Genomic DNA, 26,452 nt, shown 5'->3' with positions numbered 1-26,452 from the left:
ATTTAAGTATTAAACTGTAGATAAAATCATGCTTTAGAGCGAAAGCCTGCATGTCTAAAGATGAATGAGGGGGAATTTAGAATGAATGTGTTTTGTAGGGTTCTCCACCTACACTTGAATTTTAAGAATTTTAAAGTAGCTCATCGAGTTGTAGAATGTCGAGTAAGGTGTGTCTATTTGGTCGTTGAATTCTAACAAATCATTGTGGTTAGGGGAAGTGTTGCAATACTAAAAAACAAATATTCCCGTTTGACACCACACATGGTGGAGAGCCAGGGTAAAGTTAAATTCATGTTTGAATACTTGAATGAATGTGAATTAAGCAGTAACTAAGGAAAATAAATCGTTCACAAACAAAAACTTATTCAGTGCCAAGAAAGTGTAAATTATAATGTATTTAGAAAGATACTGATACTTATTCCTTCCAGATGCTGGAAGGAAGAGAACAGATTGATTGCTGAAGTCCAGGAAAGGTTGCTGTAAGAAGAGAGAATTAAATAAGTATCTACAGAAATTTATTTTACCTTTTGTGAGATAACAGATTTTTTTTATGTAAACGAGGCTCTTAAAATTTAGTTCAGAATTGTGGAAACTTTTCAACAGGTCATTTCTAGGACCTGCTTCCAAGTTTACCAAAGTCTGGCAGCGGCAAATGTAGGGTTTATATTTATTTTAACTAACATTTATTTTAAGTTTAGAATATCTATCCTGTCATGCCTTACTTTCCCCTGGAATTGCCAATGCCAGAGTATGTAAATTTTAGTAGAACGCGGAAGGATTCAAATTGTCAGCGGAAGTAATCTGAGTTAAATAGAAGGGAAACGAGTTCAAAGGTGTGCTTTCTTGCTTCACGAGCGTGGAGGTAGCTAGTTAGAAATTGAAGAACCACGCGCTTCGGCCTGTGTGCTTGCCTCGGCAGATTGTTAATCTTTCAACGTAATATTCAGAAGTTTGCTGAATTATCAGCGGTATTTTAGAACGCGGTGAGGTTAGTTACGTTTAGAGAGCCTCGTAGTTAGTCACTTGTTACTATTCTTTTCTTAGTTTCTTATTTTCATTTTACCGCCGGGTCGGCGTAGTTTGTGAGCGTCGAGAGCACGCATTTGTAATTTCTAAAGTTGAATAAAAAGGGATTTAAACCCTTCTCAAGACTTTGTCTACTTTCCAGTTCTTAGCAGTCACCACTATTGTTGCGTGCAGGTTGGAAGCGCGCAACATTACGCACTATACCAAGGCAACTTGTAACACTGAAAATATTTATCTTCAGTAAGCAAATGAAGATTGTCGTTATCATTTTTTATTCTCTCCAGAAATATTGGTTTATCACTCAGGATGATAGCTATGCGTTAAGGCAAACATCAGCAATGCTCATTGCTATGTATTTCAAAGTTTACGAGAACGTCGAATTCGGATGATTGCAAGTAGTAGCCAGGGGCAAACTTCTCTTCGGACAGAACGTAGCATTAAAAGAACAGAGCGTTTCTTTACTTTACAGCGAGTGAACTTAGACGTCACAAACAAAACTCGGAAATCACAGTAGTGTACCACAAATCATCAGAAGGCGCTTGCGTGATACTGGACAATAAGGCCAAGCGACCACCGACATGTGCTTTATTGGTCACAAGCCTTCCGAATATATACTATGATAACCTTTGAGAAGGGTTAACTCTCAAATGACAATCCAAGCTAGAGTAGAGGACTTTCTTCCTGAAAGATGAGTCTCTCTTCAATCTTAGCAGCAGTGATGGTCAGAGATTGGTTTTGAGATGATGTGACCAACGCCACCAAAATCCTTCACCCGAAAACCTCGTACCCTCTTTGCTCCTGGAAAGATAATGTAGGGTGGAATAAGGTATGGCAAGCGGACTCTTAAGTCTTCCTTTCCGATACATTGGCAGTTTAATTATATGTTGATATGAATGTGGAGCCGTTGGTATTTCCTTTCCTACAAGATATTTTAGGAGACATTGTTCAAACGACTAGAGTGTCACGTTGCTCGTACTACAATGCATGCGTGAATTTGATATGCTACCTCATCCTGCTGAATTTTTGGATTTGTTTCTTTGAGCATATTCGGGATGTCACTGATCGGTTTTTGCAAAAGAAAGAACTATCTGCCAATCTTAATGCTTTACGTGCCTAAGTGCTTGCAGGTACAGGTTCATGTGGCTAAAAACAGCAGAATTTTACCTCTGGTCGCTCAGGTTTAGTCCCACTGCACTAACTGTGAAGCTCTGCTCCAGTTTTGATGAAAAAGATTGCTCCGAGAGACGATTCACGTTTCTCCCACACCTCTTTCCCCATCACCAAAACACCTGAGAGAATTTTCGATTCGTCAGCAATCCAAGTGCTTGCAGACTGGCAAAACAATACCCAGATAATGATTAATGTACTCATTTATAACATGCTAAGGCGTCAAAAGGTGTGTATTTAGCACACAACGGTCATATTTCACACTAAAGTCGAGATAGTTTGAATTTCAATTTTTGACCATTCGCATATGATTAACGTGCCTTTTGATTCCGTGAATCTTAAGAAATTTCTACAAACTTTCTTTCTTTTTTGGTGTATTAGTTTTTAGTATAAAGCAGTATAGAGTTTTAGATGTATCGTCATGCTTGGTATCACAGCGAAATTTTATATGCAGCCGCTTCATTTTTAAGCTGAAGTAGTATTAATGATATTTGGTTATCATTTTAAGAGATGATGAAATTCATCGGTTTATTTGCAACAGCATAATGAAATTTTTCCTGTCCTCTTACATTCGCATTTCACAAAAACACTATTCATAAATTTCTTTTGCTTATAAATCATTTAGCATTTTTAAAAGCTCTTCACGTGAGAAACAAAAATTAAGTGTAATTTTTTGGCCTTTTTTTTTTCTTCACACGGTATAATTACAGATTTTATCAACAATTAAATATCTCTTTTATATTTGGGGGTTTATGTCGGAAGATCTCCTTCCACTCTCTTCACTTTCTAAGTTTTTGTGTTTTGTTTTGTTTTTAAATAAGAACATCAGATCATATCTCCACGTGCTTTACTTTCTCTGATAGCTCTATACGGATTGCAGTATCACATTATCATAGAAATAATCAAAAAGGGGTAGGAATTGTTCTGGCAAGCGATTCAGGAGATTCAGTTCTGCCAAGCGATCTTATCTTCCGGGCACTATTTACATCAGTGATAAGAAATCTTAAACAGCAATGTAGATAATTCTGTTTGTCAAGATTTCCTGAATTTCCTTCAACACTTCAGTATAATCAAATGAACCATTTTTAGAAAGCTAATTTTATATATGCCATGCAGCTATAAAGCGTTAAAACTTAGGTAATGTAACACTTTTTAAAGTATTTTAATAAAAAGCAGTATTAATCAGAGATAACAAATTGAACTTTTAGCGTTTGTAATGTTATATATATATATAAAAAAAAAAAAAAAAAAAAAAAAATAAGCCATTGGTGGCGGTTAGCCAACGTTCCCTCTCTCTTTCAAATTCCTCAAGTTTATTTATGTTTGTGCAGTCTACATTTCTTATTATTACTTATGCCCCCGAATAGTCATAGTGTAGTTTGATCCGCTCTGATATTAGAGTTAAAAAGCAAATGCTGGTTTTGGCAATTTCATTCAACATCCACTTATCTCACTACTGTGTATAAGTGAATTTTACTTGTCACATGGCATTTCATCAAGAAAAATTGAATATATCTGAAACATATTTTTTACTGTAATTTTTATTAGTAACTCTATTAGCATTAAAAAGATCACTACGTATACTGTAAGTAAACAGAACAGGTATTTAAATGATGTAACTGAAACTCGGCTACAAGTAGCTGAAACTTCTAACGTCTCTACAGTACATGACTTCTAATTGCACCTGATGTCTTTGACATCTAATTGAACGTTCTTATTTCCCAGAGATGATCTATGTAAATTAATCTTTATAAAATAATTATGGAAGCTAATTCTTTCGTAAAATGGTATTTTATTGGAAAGATGCTAGCAAAGTAATTTTAAGTAAATGGTGGAAATGATGGTCCATTTTCTTCAACCATTCTTTAATATAATCACTCGTTTTAAGACATCATAGAATTGAATATTATCTGAGACAACTCAGTGCAGCTAATATAAATTTGCATTCACACAAGTTAAAAAACTACTTGATTTTACAATTAAATGTAAAAGCAAAAGGAAAATCTCTTTGATTCCCAGTGAACACTGTGAAGCTGAGCAAACATTAATAATTCCGAGCGATACCCTTTTGCCCACATCCTGCTATTTTTACAGAAGTTGAATAAGTTTTGGCTGAGGTAGCAAACACCGGGCCTGCCTGCTATATGAATGGTTCGCTTCTTTTAATGTAAAAATATGTCTTTGATAATTTATAAGCTAAAAGTATAAGCCAAGCTATTTGTTTACAGTTGACATACAGGGCCAATTTGATGTACTGCTTTCGTATAAACTTCCCAGCTAGCTTTGATAGCCGGAAGTACACATCATTGATGTCAACTGACGCATATTCACCTCTAGAAAAGGGACATTTTTCTCATTCCAAAGCCTTAAGTTTCCCCTCATTTTAGGAGGAAATAATCAGGATAAAATAGCCTAAATTACAAAAGTATCACTGACTGACTTTGCACGAATTACAACTGACAACGAGAAAAAAAAAGAAAAAATAATAGGACTGATTTATTTGCTAATATGCTAATACCGTAATTGGAAGACAACTAACTATTTGCACCTGGGATAGCCAATGTGCTGTTCAGGCTGGTTGTAACTCAAAAAGACAAACTATGCCCAACACATAGACCATGTCTTTTTCTCTTATTTATAACAAGGACAGGAGGCTAACCGTTAGTTTCGAAGTTCTTATAGACCAAATCTATTACTGCCATCAAAAAGCTTTTCAGGAAGTGGTTTACACCATTTTCAACTTTTTATTATTGTAGATTAGAAAACTAATTCCTTCAAAAATGATTTCACTTACAATTAAAGACGTGTCGCAAATAAAAGTTGCAATAAACCACATCTTTTTAAGCACGGTGTGAAAGAGACATAAATTTTAAACGTTAAAGTCTGATATCCCTTTCACAACGGGTTTCTCATATATCTATCCGCAGTTAATCCTCTTACGCGACGGCATGCTGCTTAGCACAACACACCTTGGAATGGGTGTGTTGCTTCAGTAGTACGATATCGCAAGACGGGATATTTCGCGTTGCTAAGCCTAACTTAAAAAAAAAAAAAAATCGGTATGTAACAGTAATATAATCATTACGGAATATCAAGAGATTCTGAAAATTTTTAATTAAAATCTAAATGCAAAATATAATATTTGACTCATCTTGATGAAATGTTGTAAAAAACTTACTTAAATCTATATCTAAACATGCGTAAAAATAATAAAATATATGATCAAATATATTTTATTATATCTTACGTATGTTCTATGTATATGGCATAAATGATTCAGGAAGGAGACAGTGTGTGATAATCTAGTCGCTATTATTTCATTAGTTATGAAACACATTATCAGGTCCAAATTTTTAATTCCATCGCAGCAGAGTAATTAATCCTAGGAATCCCCTCATTTTAGGCCCACCTAGAGGAGAATGTGGATTTTGGATGAAGATGGATTTTCACTCATCATTTGTTCATAGAAATTATTAATTTCTTCAATTATTATGTTCATTAGATTATCGAAAAAATGGGAAAAAACCAATTTCATACACATAACTTTGAATAAAGTTTACTTCTGCAATTTCCGTAAATTCATAAGGCTTCAATTACTTAACAGATAGAGTTCTGTTGAATTTTAAGGTGAAAGCAAAACAAACTTCCTATTCAGTCTCTGAGAAAATTTCGGTATCAAAATCGCTATTCTCACTTAAATCTAGAATTTTCGGTGTCAGAATGGTCACTCCTGGGCTCGAATGGTCACTCATGAGCTTTACAATTCGAATATACTCTTCTTCTGTTAAAAACTTCTTTCTCTTAGACATCGCCCTATTAGTTTAACTCTCTTACCTGTGCAAAACACTTACGTCTGCTACCTAAGAAGATGCAAACCGAATACAAACCGAAGTTCCTAAAATCACAGCTCCACTCCCAATCTTTCCATAAGAAAAACCAAAAAAAAAATTTTTTTTCCCAATGGCAGATTGTGAACTATTACATATGTAACCCAATCCATTAACCTATACAAGGCCGGATGTGGTGGTCTTGATGGAGGCACTTAATAGGTGGGCCACCATCGCCAATTACAAGGTACGGACAATTACAACCATGCCTTCTCCGGGATTCGAACCCAGGTCCTTCGGCATCGCAATCAGCTTCCCTGACCACTATACCGACTGGGCGGGGGGGGGGAATTGAAACATCGGAAACTGTTCAATGTTTATATCACGTGAAGCCAACTGCGCGCCAGCTGGGTTTTGTTTATTTTTTATCATCTGCTCGTACATCTAAACGAATCACTATAATCCGAAAGTACTTGACGGACAAAAGGTAAACAATGTATATGTTCAAATAAGCTAACTGTAGTGAACAAAGTGCCATCTAGTGATTTAAAAAAATTCTAAAAGAACGTGCATGTTTGAAAGTGTATATATGATGCACCCGTCTGGAAGATCAATGCAAGGGGCTATGCACCAATGTATCATCCGGCTGTTAGTGACTTTTGCGGCTGATGCATATGTGACACACCCGTCTGCAGAGGGTTTTTAGTTCAGCAACATGCCGTCGCGAAGGGGATATAAGAGTGACGGTGCATATTTTTGCTTTCAGTAGATTCTACTATTTAAAAATTAAGTTAAAAAACTCTGTATCCTAGTAGCCACTAGGTTTTCATTCTTTCATATAGACCTATCAGACAATTATGCTCGACAACACGGCTGTGGACTAATCACGCATAAATATGATAAATACTTTTCTGATGGTTTTCAGACCGGCTTATTAAATATAAATGTGCAACATTAAGAAAACTAATGTTGAACCAGAAACTTCAGAGAAAGTCCACACGTTTCCACGATCAGTCCATATGGAAGTCCACAGTCCAAGTCGTTTTCGCAGATGTGTACTGATTGTGCGGCATGCTTTTAAGCCATAGTCACAGTGGTATAAGCAGTAAAAGTAATCACCAAAAGACATGCATTTTATTGTTTTACTGTTTTACTATTTTTTATTTCTGTTAATTGTAAGTATAGTTGTTAAAAACAAATTACTACTTAATAATAATTACTTAATTAGCATAAATAAAATAATCGTTGAAAAATGAAATTAAGTGAAACGTACTGCTCGCTGCAGGCTGCCCCTCTCCACCTCTGGTTAACGCACTGAATCAATCCGCTTGCTTTCTAATTTGCCTAATCATAAAAACAGTATGATGTAAACACAATCTAATAGAAGAGTGTAAAAATGTCTTTGGTAATTTCCTTTAACATCGGCATACCTCACTATAATAGACATATCTATTCTATTTATCACAAGTCGTTTCATCAGGCAACATTGAAACAAGTGATATCTTGCACATTTCTAACGTGATTTTTTTGTTAATTATGTTAATATTAATAAAAGTGTATCGCAGGAGATATACCTCTAAATACTGAATAAATAATTAACTGAATGTGGACCATAAGTATAACTACACTTTTATATTTACTGAGTGTTCAAGCTTTGAATTCTAATTACACATTCTTGCTTCCCATGGTATAAACTTCATCAAATCTTTTCAAAATAATTCTGTTATCTTCAGTATTATCTTTGTATAATCATCTGCTGGTTTCTTCTTTACATTTAAAGAGTGATCAATCCTTTGCTATCTAAACATTTAGCAGCATTCTACACTTTCATAAGAGGATTTTATGGCAACTAATTATGTCAATCTCATTGCAAGAGCCTGTTCTGATGTTATGTTAAAAAAAGTAAAATAATATAAAGAAAATGTCTTTTGTGCTTTGATAATTTTTAGCATTATCACTCATTTGAAAAAAGAAAGAATATTTTATGAGATACCAAGACAAAACTAATATTAGTACGGACACACACAACGAAAAACATTATGTACTTTTATAATTAGACATGAAAGCAGAAAGACTATTGTTGAACGACTGTGCATGTTCCCCAACGATCCCTCCACATTGGCATGAAAATTAGGGTGGGGCGACACTGGAGCTCCTGGTTTCATGGATCTACCTTCATCGAGTAATAAATTATTCGAAATATGAAGATGAAATAAGGCTCCATGTGAAATCTGAGAAAGTCCTTTGAAAAATTTAAACATGAGGTACAATTAGGATATTCTCGAACTACTTAAAAGGCACATAAAAAGTGAAGGCACTGGTAAAGCTGAAGACGCACGAATTTCAACCATACCTTTGCCGCTGTTCGAATAACATCACGAAAATGTACTGTTAATTTATTTGAAAACTTTAAATAAGTAAGATACAGTTCCCGATAAGTAAGAGTTTTCAGAGTTTCTTACTAACGGAAGCTTCTGAATTTATTTTCTCAGATATGTTCTTTGAATTTTGATTGTTGCATCCATATTTGAATTTTCTGAAGTTGTTGTTCGGGTGGTGTTTATATTTTCCACTGGGCGAGCGCTTGGGGCATCTTTGATCTTATCGAAGGTTTTATCTTAGAGCTGGCTGTGTTCTTTGCGAAACGTTTGAAGTTGGCTGCATGATTTAAATTACCATTACAGTATCTAAGGTTTTGTATCCACTTAGCCTGACAAGCAGAAGTTTTTATGATTTCCAGCACACTTCACATACCTGGGTATGACCTTGCACTCAGTCGAGGAATGATAAAACTGTTGACAGTTGTGGTACTGAGTCACGCCGCTTTTAAGTTTATAACTCTATAAATCAGTAGTAGCATCAAAGCACATCAGATTATATATTTTGTAAGAATTATGTTAATTTTATTAACAGTTAAATTTTGAGTTAAACTTCCTTTCCTATCGATTCTTAATTTCAACTTACCACTTTCAGCCAGAACGCAGTTTTAGAATCACGTCTGAATACTAATGAGGAAGAGGGATATTTAACGCGAAGTTCTTCTGTCTTAGAGAGAGAGAGATACCAGATATTATGACAGCACGCGTCCGCCTTTTTAGGCTACTCTCTCGTAAGCTATTATTACGCTCGGCCGTACTTTAGGCCCTTGATAGCTTTGCAATCAATCAGCTTTAAGGGGCCAACTCGGATAAAATCTTGATAGCTTCGGCTTTATCTCTTTAGTTAAGATTAGTTTAGTTCAATTCTCAGTCTCCTAAGTTCAAGCCCAAGTGCCGGCTTTATTGTACAACTCCAAGACGGAGTTTTGTTAAACTTTAGATGGAATAATAAAGGGATATTTCACCCTTCTTACTTGCTGTTTTCTATATCACGAACTCAAGCGATTATTCGTTTCCTAGTTCTTAAGCTTCTTCACTTTCAACTGTAACTTAGAGATACACAGTGGAGAATCCTACAATTTCATAAATTCGCTCTGTTCTTTGTTTGATGTAGCAGAAACAGGCTGCCTGAGCTATGATTGACTAGCTTGTTTTAAAATAAAAAATGACTGTGATGCTATTTATCTCATTTTTGAAGGTAAAAATATTAACTAAAAGTTCATAAGTGACTTACTCAAAGAAGAAAAGTAATTAGGTCATTACAGACCTAATTATCAGAACTTTTCTCCTTTGAGTTTCCCAGCTAGTCTACCTAGCCTGGAATATAGGTACCGTTATCAATATACAGCATGCAACCAAGATGAATATCAAGTTAAAATTGAGCATAATGCAAAAGCTGAATATCGAACTAGGAAAATGTAGGACCGTAATATAAAAAGAAATGATTGCAATACACATATTGTAGAGTCTTACTCGTTTAGGGAGCATAAACGAGATACCAAATTCTCGCTATGTCTTGAAAAACAGATAGCTTTTATAACAACGTTTTTATTTTAATTAAGCTGAACTGAATATGCATACAGTCGGTGCAAGGAAGCTAACCACTACTTGTGGCGAACTAACTTGAACATAAAATAGTGTGTACAATCAGGATGAATCAAATTCCAGCCACACGGCAGGCTCCTACTTCAATTTAAATCAGATTTACCTGCTGTACACAAAAAGCCGAATCTAAAATATCAAATAATCTAAAAGTAAATGGCTAGCACAAATATTCAGCTGCAAAGTACTTGCAAACACGCGGTATAAATCTCGCTTGCAGCATAAACTCGTTCTCGACATAACCCGCTCAACTCGTAACAAACTTTTCTACATCTAACTCTTCAATTCAGCTACTTTAAACTACTATTTCTGATTTCATTGAGATTGAGCTCATTCGTCATTTAAATCTGCATCCTGGCAGGAAATTGAAATAAAAAGGGAAAGTTTCTTAAAATAAAAATAATTGATTAGTACAAAATGAGGCCTTTACAATACAACTATTAGAAAGGCAATGAACAACGAAGAAATTTAATTCCATATTGATTGGTGTATTTGTGTATTGAGAAATACGGCAAAGCACACTAGGGCTATCTGCCTAAGGGGAGGGATGCCTTCGTGGAAGACTTTGTAAGGGAAACTGGCTCGTATACACGTTACACATGGGGAAAACCACGAAAACGCCCATGCAGCCAGCCCGTTCACGGGATTCGAACCTCGAACCGAACTACCAGTGTTTAGCAATTTTACCGCTCGGCCGCTGGTGGGCTTAATTCCATATTGAAGCAGAGAGCATAGAAGATAATCTAAGCTGAGGATAAGAAACCACACTGAATGCATAACTAAAAATGTAATAACTGTTTAAACACCGTCATTAAAAGGAAATCTAAATTAGATGTTAAATCAGAAAATAATCTCTCTGTAAATAATAATATCAATTTTACTGCATGCATTCTCGACCTAGATCACTAAGATCCTAAATCTCAGGAATAAAAGATAAGTAGCTTAAAATACACACACTGGCGAAGGAATTAGAAACCCAAGATCAATATTTTATTGGACTATCTTTTGCATGGATAACTGCTCTGATTCATTTGGGCATTGAGTCTACATGCTTCTGTAGTGCATTTACGTCCAGAGAACACCATGCATTGGCTATGCAGCTTTTTAAATCTTGTAAATTAGATGGAACAGGAGAGTGCTGTCGAATGCGTCTTTTCACTATATCCCATATCACCCCCATATATATATGGGGTTAAGATCCGGGCTATGGGTGGCCAGGGAAGGTGTTGGAAGTCAGATTGATGTTCAGCGTACCAAATTTGAACACTTCTGGCACGATGTATAGTTGTATTGTCATCTATGAAGTATCCGTCGCCATCAGGGTATTAATGAAACATTGCAGGGTGCACTTGATCTGCCAGTATATGTAGGTTATCTCATAGCTGCTTGTTTACCCTCGAGGAACACCAGGGCGCTATTTCCATGCCAGCAGAACATGCTGATACTCCACCAGTCATGATACTCCCACCAGACCCTTGCACAGTGCGAGTAAGGAAAGATGGCTTCATGGTTTCATGGGATTCTCGCCAAATTCGACGTCTTCCACCAGTGCAAAATATGGTGTAGAGTGATTCATCCTACCATATTACCCTTTTCCAATCCTCAGATGTCCAGTGTCTTCCTTCTCGACACCCTTGCAAACGAATTCTTGCATGTCGGACAGAAATGAGTAGTTTTCTCACAGGCACCAGACTATGCATTCCTATCCTCTGCAATTCTCTGGGCAGGGTTTGAGCTGAAATCTTTTGGGAAAAGCCTTGGTTGACGATCTGAGTCAGTTGAAGAAGAGTAGAGTCCCTGTTCTGCCGTACAATTCTTCGGAGACGACGTCGATCACCCTTTTGGAAAACAGCGCTCGAACCGCAGTTACATCTTCTAGAGAAGGATTATGGGGTTCTGATTTCAATTTTTGGAAACATTTGATATAGCTGGTTTTGAGAATCCAATGAGATTTGCTGTCTTCGAAATGAAGGCCCCTGCTAAACGGGCACGAAAAATAAGCCCTTTTTCAAATTGTGAAAGCTCTGTCGTTTTCCCCATTTTACTTCATTCATCGTGAAAAGCACTCTTACACAGCCTACGCCTATTCGTAGCCGGAACACGACGTCGAAAGAAACGTTTCTCAGAACTCTGTTTCCACGAAACCCGGTTACAATCTTCACTTGGTAAACAGACTTGAAAGGCAAACAGGAATCAGTTATCGCTCAGATAGCCGAAAGAGACGTTTGCTTTCAAGTTGAATTGCTTTTTCGGTGTAGTATTTTGTACCGCTCACACTGTTTTCATTTTAAACTTTATTGTTAGTTTTGGAAAATTATTGGTAGTTAGGTAATACTGTTCATAGCTGAAGATAATAAAGGGTTATTTTCACCCTTCTTCTGTGCTGTTATTATTTCATGCTTGTGCGAGAAGTCGGCAGCTTCCTTAATAGGATCTAGTAGAGTTAATGTGGCCAAAGAGAGGAAGATCCTATAAACTCTTTATACCTGTGTTCCTTACTAATTAATGCATTATTTACTTTATGAATAGACTAATGTTCAAGTAACAGATAAACACACTTCTAGTTACAACAATCAATTACATCAATAACAGCCAAATTGTGTGTACATCTGAACAGTTTAAAACGTGTGCTGGATAAGTCTGCTTATCAGACATTACATATGTGTACTTTCTTATATATGCATTCCAATGAAAACTGATGGCTCACTGGAAATTTTGTGAACTGGTGAAAACATTTCTTTGACTAACTTTATGACTCGTAAGTACTGTTCTATCCATATATATAAACAAAAACAAAACAAAAAACAGGAACTTTTATGACGAAATTCTGTATGACTGATATTTACATCCTCACAGGTGTGAGTTACTTATTGTCCCATAGAACACTCGGTAGTATACCTAAAACACATTAACTTTACCAACTCTTGAAATTAGGGAATGTACATAATGAGTTTGTTTTGGTTTGTTTTATGAGATTATTGCAAAGCCTTGAGGGTTGTCTGCCTAACAGGAGGGAGGCCTTCGGGGAGGACATTTTAAGGAAAACTTGATCGTATACACGTAACAAATGGGGAAAACCACAAAAGCACCCATCCAGCCAGCCAGTTCGCGGCATTCAAACCTCAGACCAGCTACCAGTGTTCAACGACTTTACCGGTTGGCCACTGGTAGGCCAGTGCACATAATGAGAAATTATAATCTATTATGTAAACACACATAAAAGTGATAATCAATTGTGCACTATATGTTTTAAGTGATCAAATGTTATAAATGCACAGTTGTTAAATTTCTTATTATTCAATCGGCATGTTTATACTATGTAGATCTTACATATCATCATACATATGATATAATTATGAATTAACCCAAAAACGAAATGCGTACACTCTTTAGTACTCAAGTGCTCATCAATTATTTTTCAACTGTGAATTCCATATCCATGATAATGTGCAAAGAACTGATGACTGCAGTTGCTGCCAGTTGCAGGATCATTATATGAATTAGAAGTGATTTCAAGTAAACTTTATGGCAATGTTTACATGCGCATAGATAGAGAGAGATGCGACGGTTTAGAAGCTGTTGGTGTATCTTTATTAGTATTAATGTAATGAATAAGATTTATATTAATGAATGTATACGCAAATGTTTTTCATCATGCATAATAATAAATCCATAAATTTCCAATGTTTCAATATGTAGCATTTACAATAAAAGTATAGTTTCTGATGCATTTATAATCTAAAAAGTATTTCATTAATAACATGAAAATAATATACAAATACTCATTATTACATAAACTATGCTTTCCTTTTTTACGCACCTTTTATGTTGTTTACAATATGTCGCTGATTATGCAATTAACAATTTAAAATATAAGTAATTAGGAGAAAAGTCGCTCATATACAAAAGGATTTTAAAAAAATTATTCAGCTTAAATTTAATAAATAAAATTCTATTACATAACAGTGCTAATATGGATCAGTAACAGTGATAATACACAATCAGCACGAAATACGATAAATTTGGCTAACTTCTGGCGACAGACCGCTGTCCAACTAAGCCAAAGCATAGAAAGCAAGTGCATAATGTTTAGGGCGAACTCTTAATTCAGACTGAGTTATTTTCGGTTTTTCCTCATAGCCGGGATATCGCTTCCTCGGCTAGACAGAATATTTCTCGGAAACCACCCGTTTAAATCTGGCTTTCGACCGCGTCTGGCAATGAGGGACTTCTCTCAAAATTGATTTCCTGTCACTTTTATTGAGAGCTTTTATTTGCAGTCTTCCATCACGAACAAGACGTTTATGTTTGCGTAAATGGTGCTGACTCCTGCGGGAAAAAAAAAAAAAAAATCGTAGTGGTATTCCTCAAGGCTCGGTCCTGGGACCGATATTTTATTTATTTTATGCTGAAAATTTTCCAGAAATACCACAGAACAACTCTATTTTGGCTTGCTATGCAGATGACACGGCGTTATATGTGAAATCTGCAAATGTAAATCACACAGTAAAAAAAACTTCACGATCTTATTCATTCGATTGAACAGTGGTGGGCACAATGGCAAATCCAAATTAATGCCTCAAAGTCACAGCTCTTAATGATTCGGAAACGCAAAAGGAACGCTCCGATCAAAAAACAACTTTCTTTATTCAACGATATTGTTCCGGTGGTTTCCCAGGCCAAATATCTTGGTGTTTTATTTCATGACCGCAATACTTGGACACATCATGTTAATAATGTGCGTGACAAAGCACTTAAAATCATCAAATGCTTATACACAATTATTGGGAAATACTCTTCACTGGACCTGAACAAGAAGAGACTTATTTACTTCTCCGTTATCAGACCAGTCATGACTTACGCTTCGCCGGCATGGACAACTATCTCCGATATGGAACTTAAGAAGCTTCAAGTAGTCCAAACCAGATATCTTCACATTATTACAAATGCCCATTTCTATTTTCGTAACAAATGTCTTCTCGAAGACCTTAAGATCGAACAGTTGGCGAAGTTTCTCAGAAAACTCAATGAACGCTTCTGTCAGAAAGCATAAGAATGTAATATAATGAACCATTTTGAACCTTTCAGCTACGCGATTCTTCATGAGGATCGCCATCTTCACCCTTTTGCGGCTTTCATGCTTAGCGATAACCAAAATTTTCCTATATAAAGCTTAAATGTGCCTTCGCATCTGCTCTGTCGAAAATCTCAGCTGAATATGTGTTTATAGCATGATTTTGACTTCAGCCTCATCATTTATTTAATAAAAAGAAAATGGTTGTAAATATTGTGTATATAGTCTTCCATTTTACGAGAAAAATTTGTGTTTTATGTATTATATCTTGTCTCCAGGACTCACTTAGGCATTTCTGTCCCTGCATCGCTACGTGAAGTCGCCGGTATAATGAAGATAGCCGGTATACAGCTTGCATCTTTGCAAGCTACACGCGGCGGCAACGGCAAACGGGAAGGAACGGTTGTATGCTAGTAGCGGTCTATGATGTTTTTGGGAATGAGGGGGTGCTAACCAAACAGCATCAAGTGTATTTACAATTGTTCGAAAAATACTGCTTAATTTTTACGTTCGCTATATACGCTTACGCCAAAATTTCTACCGCCCGCAGCAAAAATGTAGAAAATTAAAATCATAATTTCATTATCGCACAAAGGCAATCATTAATCGATAAATAAATAAATTTTATTTCTTTTTGAAAATTTATCGCATAGCGTCACGTGCTTTTTGTAAGTTTTTGTCAATTTGCGTCCGAAAAATTATTTGCGGTTTTTGGTACTGTAAATTTGTTCCTTCATGGCTTTGATTTTGACAGTTACATCATTGATTTTCTTTATTATTCCCGCCATGTGTGAATCTCGAACTATTCCGCTTGTTATAAATACGTGGGGTTTCAGAAATGGAACTGCTATAGGTAAGTGAAATGCTTGTTTACATTTATTTTGAATCTGGATTTTCGAACAAGCAGCATAAAGTCTGGTTTAAACGCAAAGGTAGCTGTAAATAATAAAAATTGTCACATAATTTGGAAATGTGCCAGTCTCAATTCCCTTGTATAATGGAAAACTTTTTCAAGATCCTAATGAAATGAGAAATATGTGTTACTCAGAATGTATTTTGCGGAATTATTGCACTCGAAAATAACGAATGCTTTTTTTGTAAATGTGGTGAATGCCTGGAGATACATAAACACTTCCTCATTGAAAAGCACTGTGATATTGAAATGTAGCCCTTGAAAATAAATGCAGTATTTTTTTTATAAAATTCAGATGTCATATTAGTTTGGAATCTTAATTTTTCTTTACTTTAATTAAAGTATTACCTAACATAATTACAAAATATTTTTTCGTATGACATAAATATTTAAATTATAAATTGAAAATTCTTGTTTGAAATTTCAAGTTACTGTATACTTTGATTTTGGTTAGAATATACATATCTGGTTTTAGCGAATATTCGTGAAACTAATGTTATTTGCAACATTCTAGTTTTGCCTCCCTCTTCACACTAGTCATGTATTTTATCTTCATTTATAATTATACCTGAAGCTCTGAACAATTTTTAAACACTTAATAAAAGTTGATATGAAATACTATTATTGGTTAAATTGTAACTAAACTATGTGATCATTATAAATATTGATCAAATTATATAAAATAAACATTAAGAAGCAGCAAAACTGATAAAAGTTTGAGTTTCAACTAAACTTGTGAGTTTAGTCTTGTATGCAGGATTAAATGATGGGAGGAATTTTTTCTTTATTCTGAGATATATATGCATTTCTGCTGTAAAATGCCAGGTTAACGGACAAATTTATTCTAATCATTTTAAGCAAATACTGAAAATAAGAATTTAATATTCAAGGTGAAATTTTTATTTCAGCCAAAAAATTTTCTTTAAAAAATGTTTAGACATTTGAGATAGTAAAAGTTACAACTGGTTGGAGTGCTTTCAGTGATGCAAAATATGCCTGTAGGCTTGTGATTCATGTAATTGTATTAAATATCTATTATGTTTTTTTTTTTTTTGTTTGTTTGTGTAATTATGGCAAAGCCTCAAGGGCTATCTCGCCTAAGAGGAGGGATGCCTTCGTGGAGGACTTTCTAAGGGAAACTGGCTCGTATACACGTTACACATGGGGAAAACCACGAAAATGCCCATGCAGCCAGCCCGTTCGCGGGATTCGAACCTCGGATCGAACTACCAGCGTTTAGCGACTTTACCACTCGGCTGCTGGTGGGCCCAAATATCTATTATGATATATTTGTTTGGCTAATCTTTGGAATATGGTAACAGGTAGTTTGGCGACATTTTGGTAAGGCGATAAAGGTTACTAGCTAGGACTTTAGCAGTGTACATAGTTAAAGTCGAGTGTGTGCAATGCCATTTTTGTGCAATTCTGGGATTTTTTTTAAGGGAAAATAGGTCGATCTGTACATGGATGATACCGTGTATGTGCAATTCTTAAAAACGTGGCAAGCAGTGGGCGATTCTACACTTTCTCCCAATTTCGCACCTAATCTTCGTCATGATTAAGCACATTTGTTCCATAAAAGTTCTAGCATAAGCGTAATTTGGCTAGCAGATTGTTGGAAAAAAAATTTTTGAGTTAAAAAGAAAAAAAAAAATGCCTTTACTTCGTGGAAATAAAATGGTCCAAAAAAAAAAAAAAAAACTAGCAGGTTGCTGTAGCAGGGTTGGTCGCCAAATTTTCGCCCCAAAATTGCTAAGTTTCCATAATCCAAAGATTAACCATTTGTTTTAACTGATTCAGCATGTGTATTACGTTTTGTGTCATTTATACTTAATTTCTTGTTCATGTCAGATTTGTCCTGCATTAATCAAACAAATTCTGAAAGGCTTGCAGTTAAATTTTAGATTATTTTTTTAGTTCATGAGATGTTTATTTGTTGGTTTTCATAAGGTCTGCCTGTATTATTTTGTGGTACTATGGGCATTTAATCTAATAAAATCTAAACTCTTCCTAAATGGTATTTTATTAAATCTGCCTTTGTATAACTTAATTTGTTTTTAGTTTTTAACTTTATCTGATATAATTACAGCGTGGGATGTAGTCTCTAGTGGTGGTTCTGCTCTTGATGCTGTAGAGAGAGGCTGCTCTCAGTGTGAGATAGAACAGTGTGATCATACAGTTGGTTATGGTGGTAGTCCTGATGAAAGTGGTGAAACTACTTTAGATGCTATGATAATGGATGGGTATGTGTTATTTACATATACTGTAAAATAATAAAAGCTTTATATTGCTCACTCTTTTAAAGAAATAATAGATATCAAGAATAAAATTATGTTAGTATACATTATCAAGTTAAAAAAATAAGAAAGTACTTCAGTTTGGCTGCATAAACATCATCAGACTTACTTGTGATGAATAAGAATGCTCATGAAATACTGTTTGGAAGAAATATATAAAAAGAAGAAATTATGGGAAGATTCAAAAATAAGAAAATGCTTACATTTGGCCACATGAACATCTTAAACCTATTTATGATGAGTAAGAATGCTGATGGAGTACAGTAGTACCTTCATATCCATGGGTAATACATTTCCAAACTTTTCAATGAATACATGAAACCATAGATAATAGCAAATGTTGTATATAATAAGATATTTGTACAACATACATAATCAAGATTAATTGACAAATAATGCAAGACGTTACCATCATGAAATAAATTAATAGCAGGGTTTCTTGTGCACTATAATATATATTGTATTGAGGAGCTTTCTGATTATTTGCACCCTGTTTCTGAAAAGTTCCTGGCTCATTGGCAACTAATTTTTCGCCAAGCTAATATGAGACAGGTAATGATTTTGAAAATGGTAGTGCACTAGGAATCCAATAAATGAGCAATGAATTAATAAATAAGAAAAACATGAAATGTGCATAACAAAACACTTACCTTCCTGGAGAAATCCTAATGTATTTGTTTTTTAATTTTTTTTATGTGTGTGTGCTGCTGTTCGCTTATGTACACAACTGTTATTATATTTTTAAAAAAATCAGATTATTGCACAAGTTTAACATTGCACATGCCTGTTGTTTTTCCATATATACAATGATCTGATTTCAGTTAGAGAATTGCATAAATTTTGATCCATTAAGTTCAATCACTTACAAAGTACAACTTCATCGAATGTGAATTTTTGCATTATGGATACTTCCATGTTATCCACCCAGCGATGAGAAGAATCACTGGGCAAAGCGCTATGACGCCAAAGTAGGCGACCTAGAATATATCAAACATGTATTTTATTTGGCAACCTGATAATGGTTGCTTGCACACTATGCTAGCACTTAATGGCACTATTTTGAAATTTGTATAAAGCAAATGATTGAATTATATGAAAATATACTGTTAGATTGCCAGCAAAGTGTTTGAATGTTAGTAGGAAATTTATTTGAGAACATCATTGGGGCAGCAGTTCACTTTATTTATTGCTTGCCAGAATGTACATCTGGTTAAGTTTTGTAATTCTTTTGTTTCTTAGCATATCTCTGAGTACAGCTATGGGAAATATTCATGTCTAAATATGGAAAAAGAATGAAAAAAAAAAAAAAAAAAAAATTGGTTATACTGAACAAAAGCAATTTTCTTATTATTTTTAAAGTTAAAACAGATTGAGGGCAGTCTATATTTTAGGGTGCCTCTTAGATTATCACCAAGTTGTTTTATTTATCGCCAAATTGTCGTTTCATTTATGGTAATCCGAGTAGTTGAATGTTGCGCGATTGTGGTAAATTTGACTGTTGGGAGAATGTTTGTAAGGGCATATTTCTGCATTGAATGTCAGTTAGGAATTACGTTGCTGGCTAATCTTTGGAATATGGTAACAGGTAGTTTGGCGACATTTTGGTAAGGCGATAAGGTTACTAGGTAGGACTTTAGCAATAATCTGAGAAGTACACAGTTCGAATCACAGATTATTTTGTCTCGGAGAAATGAGAGATCATGAGACATGTCATGTGACACTTTCCAGAAAATTCCGATCGTGATTTTAGCTAATAAGCACTCAGAAACGATTTCGCTGCTAAAGTGCAGAATCACCCACATATTTGTTTGGCGTTTTTTACAATAAGAAGAATTGGATTTTTGTCAATTTTCTTTGACTTTTTAAGTCAAAATAGTTCGATGTGTACATGGATAAAGTGAAGCGTGTGCGCAGTGCCATTTTTATGCACTTCTGGGATGTTTTTTTAAGAGAAAATAGGTCGACGTGTACGTGGATACCGAGTATGTGCAATTCTTAAAAACGCACGAAGCAGTGGGCGATTCTGCACTTTCTCCCAATCTTGCAACTAATCTTCGTCATGATTAAGCACTTTTGTTCCATAAAAGTTCTAGCATAAGCGTAATTCGGCTAGCAGATTGTTGGAAAAAATGTTGAGTTAAAAAAAAAAAAAAAATGCCTTTACTTCGTGAAAACAAAATGGCATCCCCCCAAAAAAACTAGTGAGTTGCTGTAGCAGGGTTGGTTGCCAAATTTTCGCCAAAAAATTACCAAGTTACCATAATCCAAAGATTCACCATGTTGCTTATTTTGTGCTGTTCACTGTAAAATGGCTGTATGTGATGAGATTACTCTGAAGTTTCTGTACGATTTGGAATGAAAGGCGAAAAAAACACATTAATTGACCCGTGCATAAATGAAGGTTTACTTAATAGTCACTATAAGTGTCCTGTTTGTATGAAGGAAATGCGTATGGTCGAACGTAAAGATCATTCAGATGGCTTTGAATGAGTTTGTCGCAAGAAAGGTTCATGCACAAAATGCCACCAACAGTCCGACACTGCAGAGGATATTTTTTACTCTTATTTTTGTGAGTTTATGGGGTGATGGCAGTATGCATATTCTAGTTCAGATAATTTTAGAAAGTTTTTGGATTCTGCTAAAGAATTTTGTTTACTACAGACTGAAGACAGAGAAATTTCTAAATATGGTAAGTCGATGTTTCCTTTTTGTAGTGCATATATGCGGTAACACATATTTCCTTTTTTATGGTAATTTATTGTGTGATTTAAAATGCAGTTTGCTGAGCTTTGATTGGCTACAATTTTGTTTTCAGTTTTGATGAGTAACTTTGTTTTAACATTATATCACGCCATCATTCTATTGATTTTATTAGGTGAAAATAGGTTGGGTACAACTCTGATATACGCCCTAATTTCACCAAATGTGGCGATATGTGTTCTGCACTAGTTTTTGGTGCTATTGCATGTTTTGTATGGCAACCCTGTTGACGTTGAAGAATCTTTCACTGGAGTTCGTTGGTTCGCGTCGTGCTCTATGTCTGAGAAGCTAAAATGGTAGAATTTGTTGAATTGAAGTTCGGCAAAAGGAAATATCGTCGTGGCCATTCTGTTGAGGGGCAGTGGGTATTTGGAGGTGTGGAAAGAACGTCTGGGAGATTATTTTTAGTGGCTGTGCATGATAGAAGTAGGGATTTGTGATTATTTGTTATTTTATTTTATTTGTGAACTAAAGTATGGATTTTCTGGATAGTGTGTCTGGGTGTCATATAAATCCAATAGTGACTACATGGCGGCATGTTAAAGGCGGTATGAAATTGGTATTTCTGCTGTTAGAAAAAGCATTGATTCATGGTTAATGCATTTTATTTTATTCTTGTTCTTATTTTGTAGAATGTTATGTTCATTATTTTTGTAGTATGAATTTCTGTCATTATTGTTTTTTTTTAATTGTTTGAAATTTATTTTAGTTATTTTGTTGATTAGTGCGTATCGTCTAAATTGTGCAATTCGTAGATTTTTTTTTTTAAGTTGAAACAGAACGCTGTGTACATGGTATTCTTTGAAATTTATTGTTGTTATGTTAATTTATTAAAGTGAGGTGTGCGTAGTTTGTAAATTCGTTTGTTGCCTAAATTGTGCAATTCGTAGATGTTTTTTTAAGTTGAAACAGGACGCTGTGTACATGGTATTCTTTGAAATTTATTGTTATGTTAATTTATTAACGTGAGGTGTGCATAGTTTGTAAATTCATTTGTTGCCTAAAATGTGCAATTCGTAGATGTTTTCTTAAGTTGAAACAGGACGCTGTATACATGATATTCTTTGAAATTTATTGTTATGTTAATTTATTAAAACGAGGTGTGCATCGTTCGTAGATTCGTTCGTTGCCTAGATTGTGCCATTCGTAGATGTTTTTTGAAGATAAAACATATCGCTGTGTACATGGATTCTTGTCAAATAATTTTGGTTAGAAACTTTACGGTTTTGCTATCTAAAGTTTTTGTTTTTGTTTCGGATTTTCAGCTTAAATTGTGTGTTCAAAACGGTTTTGCATTCATGAAAACCGTGTTTTGGAGACATTTTAGGCTTAAAGTTCGAAATGTAGACAAAAAATTTAGATAGCAATATGGCAGCGTGGAGCTTCTCGCCAAACATTTTTGGCGAGAAATTTGGTGACTTGAGGGCGCATATCAGAGTAGTTCCATAGGTTGATGTGTCAAGTCAAGGGAATGCACAATGCTGAATTTGTGCAATTCTACAATGTTTAAGTGAAAAATAGATCAGTGTGTACATTTACACCGAGTTTGCGCAATTCTTTGACTTGTTATTTTGGTTTTGTGTAGCGGCCATCTTGAAATTGTGCTTTGCTGGCCAATCGTCAATTTTCGACAAGGGGGACCCTAAAAAATATTTTTACCATATTGATTTGTACTTGGATAGTGATGCTTTGATATTTTTTAAGTTAAAGCAGGTCACTGTACACACGGACCAAGAAAATAGAAAGTTAAGTGTTTTATTGTGGATGTTTGTTGCATTTTACTGTTTTATAAAATCTTGAGTGTTTTGTTATGGGTGTTTATTTTATGTAATTTTTACTGTTATGTTATGGATGTTAAATTTGTTAATTTATTGCTGTTTTATATAATTTTTAGTGTGCTACCATTTTTTAAAAATGGATGTTTTTCATATGTTAGATTGGTGGAAAGTAGTCGCCAACAATTGGTGACTTTGTAAGAGTGGAGTGGATAACATGGAAAGTACTGCATTCTGTACTGTTTGGCAATATACAATATTTCTAAAGAAATTCAAGGCTCCCCCCCCCAAACAACCAGCAAACTCTACAGTCCCTTTGCAGTTCCTTCTAGGAAAAAGCATTCAGTACAACGAAAACAGGCACTAATGAGTATCGAATTTGAAGGTGTAAATCTGCACATCTGCATACTTGGGTTGCCTCATACATTTTGGCTACATATATTAATAAAGTAATTAAATAAAGTAATGTAAAATGTACTATCTATTAGAATATATGCTCTCTCATATCTATGAAAAATAAAACAGGCACTTATGAACCTCAAAATTGAAGGTGAAAATTAGCGTGTGTTTGTGCAATCCTCAGTTGTTACATAAATATGTTTTGGCGATGTCATGGTTTGCCTATTTTGGTGACATAGTGAATTGTTTCATGAATAATTTTCAGGGAAATAGCTATAATAAAAAAGTACCCATTATTAAATAAAGTAACACAAATTATATTATATACCAGAGTGTGTGGTCTCTCCTACCCATGAAAGTAAACAGATTCTGATATTTTAGTTTCATCCAGTAAAGATGAGTGAAAATGAAGAAATGCAGTTCTTGTAAAGGACAGCCTAACATACTGTTTCAACGACTGGTAGCAATAATACCTGACTTTCTTACCTCTAAGCTCACTATTTATTTCCAGCCACTTTTAGCATCACCAGTCTTACATTTTGTAGCTCTCAGCTGTGTTAAGTAAATGTGAACCTAAAGAGAAGGAGAGCTGCAATGATATGTTATTTAATGGAAATAGTGTGAGTACTAGAAGCCAGAATGAAAGAAAATTTGAAAAGAAGTATAGATACAGAAATAAATAAACCATGCACTCTTTGATCATTGAATTTTCATATCAATATCTTTATGATTATCAAGTTGAGGTGTGAGCTCAGAATTTGAGGGGTTTCTCCTGAAGTGAGAATACACATAGCTCTGCTATGATCCTTTCCATTTGTCTTATTTAGTTATAACTAAACTAATTTCAGTGGTGCAACAGCCCTTAGAGAGGCATGCCTGCAGTGCCTTGATATTTGGTTTCTTGACTGTGGACCGCAGGGTGGATGACCATATGCTCTGGACAAGTGGTCAGCTTGTTACAGGACCCACCAGTGTTTAGTCCCCTAATAAATTTGGTACTCATTTTATCATCCCACTCAAGGGATGAAAGGCTTGCCGAACTTGAGTCAACCTTGCCGAACATGGGGATCGAACTCCGGACCTGTGAGGTATCATGTTTTAGCCATACTATGATCAGCTGTCACTTTCTTTACATTTTAAACATAAAGACTTATAAAACTCATGTCAGTTTTATTCATTTGCATATCTGAACTGTGGATACTGATTCAGCAGATATGGAAGCATGAATTTATTATTTAGAAAAAATGTAGCTGTTGAAAAGGTTTATGTGTTTTATAAAGATATCTCGAATGTTAATGTGTGCATAGTAGAATACATTTCCTTATTTTTACTTTAAAATTATTTTAGTTATTTTAATACTCATATTTAAATTAGCAGTATGGCACATTTCAGTACATAATCTTATTATTTTCATAGAGTTACTCATGATGTAGGGGCTGTTGCAGACCTCCGCCGAATCAAGAGTGCAATATCTGTTGCTAGAAAAGTATTAGAGAATACAGAACATTCCTTATTGGTTGGTGACCAAGGTAATTGACCATGACATTTTCAGTCTTTTTAAAGTTGGTAATTTAGACTCTTAAAAGTTTTTCCAGGTTAATATATTGTGTCATACTGAAATTTATTGTCAAAAAAGTATGTTAAGGAAGACGTAATAAGATGTTTATTAACAAGTGCAAGGACTAAAGTGTGTTATCTTAAAAAAAGGAGGGGGAGGTGAAAAAGGTTAATTAATAATTAATTATTCTTTCATACTTTTCAGTTAGGAGGGATAAGATATTTTCTCAAAACATGGGCTAGCAGTTTCATTATCTGCATTAGGTTGCTTTTGTTTTCATCCATCTACATTATAAAAGTTAAAGGCTAAAATACTTATTTCTGTAGAAAAGGTTTATTCAAAGCTAATAATTTAAAATTTGCTGATGTGCACTCAAAAAGTAATGTGCTGAAATGAGTTTTCAGTGATTTTTTTATGTTGTGATTGAATACTTATGGTTATTATCACTGAATACCAAAGTTTTGTGATAGCTGAATAATTATGAGCTTGGTATTTTAGAATAGTGTTGATTAAAATTTAATGGATTTTTTAATTTTTTTTTTATTTTTGGTACTTTATTTAGTTATCTGATTTTATTATGATATTTTTTGTAATGAATTTGCCCTATAAAATATTTGTGAAAGTATAATATATTTAATTTCAAATTAAGTCTTTATTGATATAAAAAGCATCCTCAAATAAAACTATAGAATATTTATAATAAGTCTGAAAATCATATTTTCATGCAATAAACTAAGTGTGCGGTTAAAAATCATTTTCATCTATTAGTTATGCAAAGTTAAAGGCAAGCTCAGCACACTTCTTTTCTTAATCTGTTTAGCAACACAGTTTGCACTGAGTATGGGATTCAAAGAAGAAAATTTAAGTACTCCATTTTCAATTCAGCTTTGGAAAAACTGGAAGATGGATAAATGCCAGCCAAATTTTTGGAGGGTATTCATTTTTGTTGCTCCTTTTTTTAAATCATGGCTTTTGTAAAAAGTAAGAATAATTTGTAATTAGTAGTAGTTAATCATTGTTACGACTTAATTTTTGTTAGTTTTCCCATGCATTGTACTGATGTGTTTGCCTCTTGTTCTAAGTGATAAACATAACATTAAAAAAAAAAAAAAAAAAAAAAAAAAAAACAGTTATAAAGCACATTTGAATTTCAGAATGGATGTACATTGTTTGTAAAGTTAGTTTCCAGTGTTTTAAAATTTTCTAACCGCATAAATTATTTAATTTTGACTGGAGAAATCAGTTTTAAAACAAAACTGAAAGCAAAATGAAGCAAATCTACATTTTAAAAACTCAGAATAATTGTTGGTGAGTTTCTCAAATTATCTAAATATATATTTAACTTGTGGAATGCAGTTGATGCAGTAGTCATAAGAGTCGATAAAATCATTCAGAAAGAAAGTAAATCCATATAAAAGGGTTTGGAGAACTGCTTGTCATGAAATAAACTCCAGCATTCGTATTTAGTATGTAAAATTTATAAGAGGAAGAATAATGTTAATGGAAAATACTCAAAACTGACTTTAACGGATTAGAAAGTCATATTGTCTGCATATTTCAAGTTTCAGTTTTGAGCCCACCAGCGGCCGAGCGGTTAAGTCGCTGAACACTGGTAGTTTGGTCCGAGGTTCGAATCCCGCGAACGGGCTAGCTGCATGGGTGTTTTCATGGTTTTC

The 26,452-nt window shown here is 34.5% G+C and overlaps 1 protein-coding gene across 1 annotated transcript in view; it reads left to right on the top strand.

Moving 5' to 3' along the window:
* Positions 1-15,438: 15,438 nt before the first annotated feature.
* LOC118200089 (N(4)-(Beta-N-acetylglucosaminyl)-L-asparaginase) overlaps positions 15,439-26,452 on the top strand; it is a 36,035-nt gene continuing 25,021 nt past the window's right edge. Inside the window, exons 1-4 of the mRNA XM_035372009.2 lie at positions 15,439-15,927; positions 18,077-18,230; positions 24,635-24,747; positions 25,597-25,709. Of these exons, the coding sequence (XP_035227900.1) occupies positions 15,810-15,927; positions 18,077-18,230; positions 24,635-24,747; positions 25,597-25,709 (498 nt within the window). The 5' untranslated portion in view covers positions 15,439-15,809. The remainder of the gene's footprint in view (positions 15,928-18,076; positions 18,231-24,634; positions 24,748-25,596; positions 25,710-26,452) is intronic.

Source organism: Stegodyphus dumicola, chromosome X2 (assembly GCF_044657685.1).
Source record: "Stegodyphus dumicola isolate Sdum_Otavi_A_Nest chromosome X2, ASM4465768v1".
Taxonomy (NCBI): domain Eukaryota; kingdom Metazoa; phylum Arthropoda; class Arachnida; order Araneae; family Eresidae; genus Stegodyphus; species Stegodyphus dumicola.
Note: the sequence above shows the minus strand (reverse complement) of the source record. Positions and strands in the feature narration are given on the sequence as shown.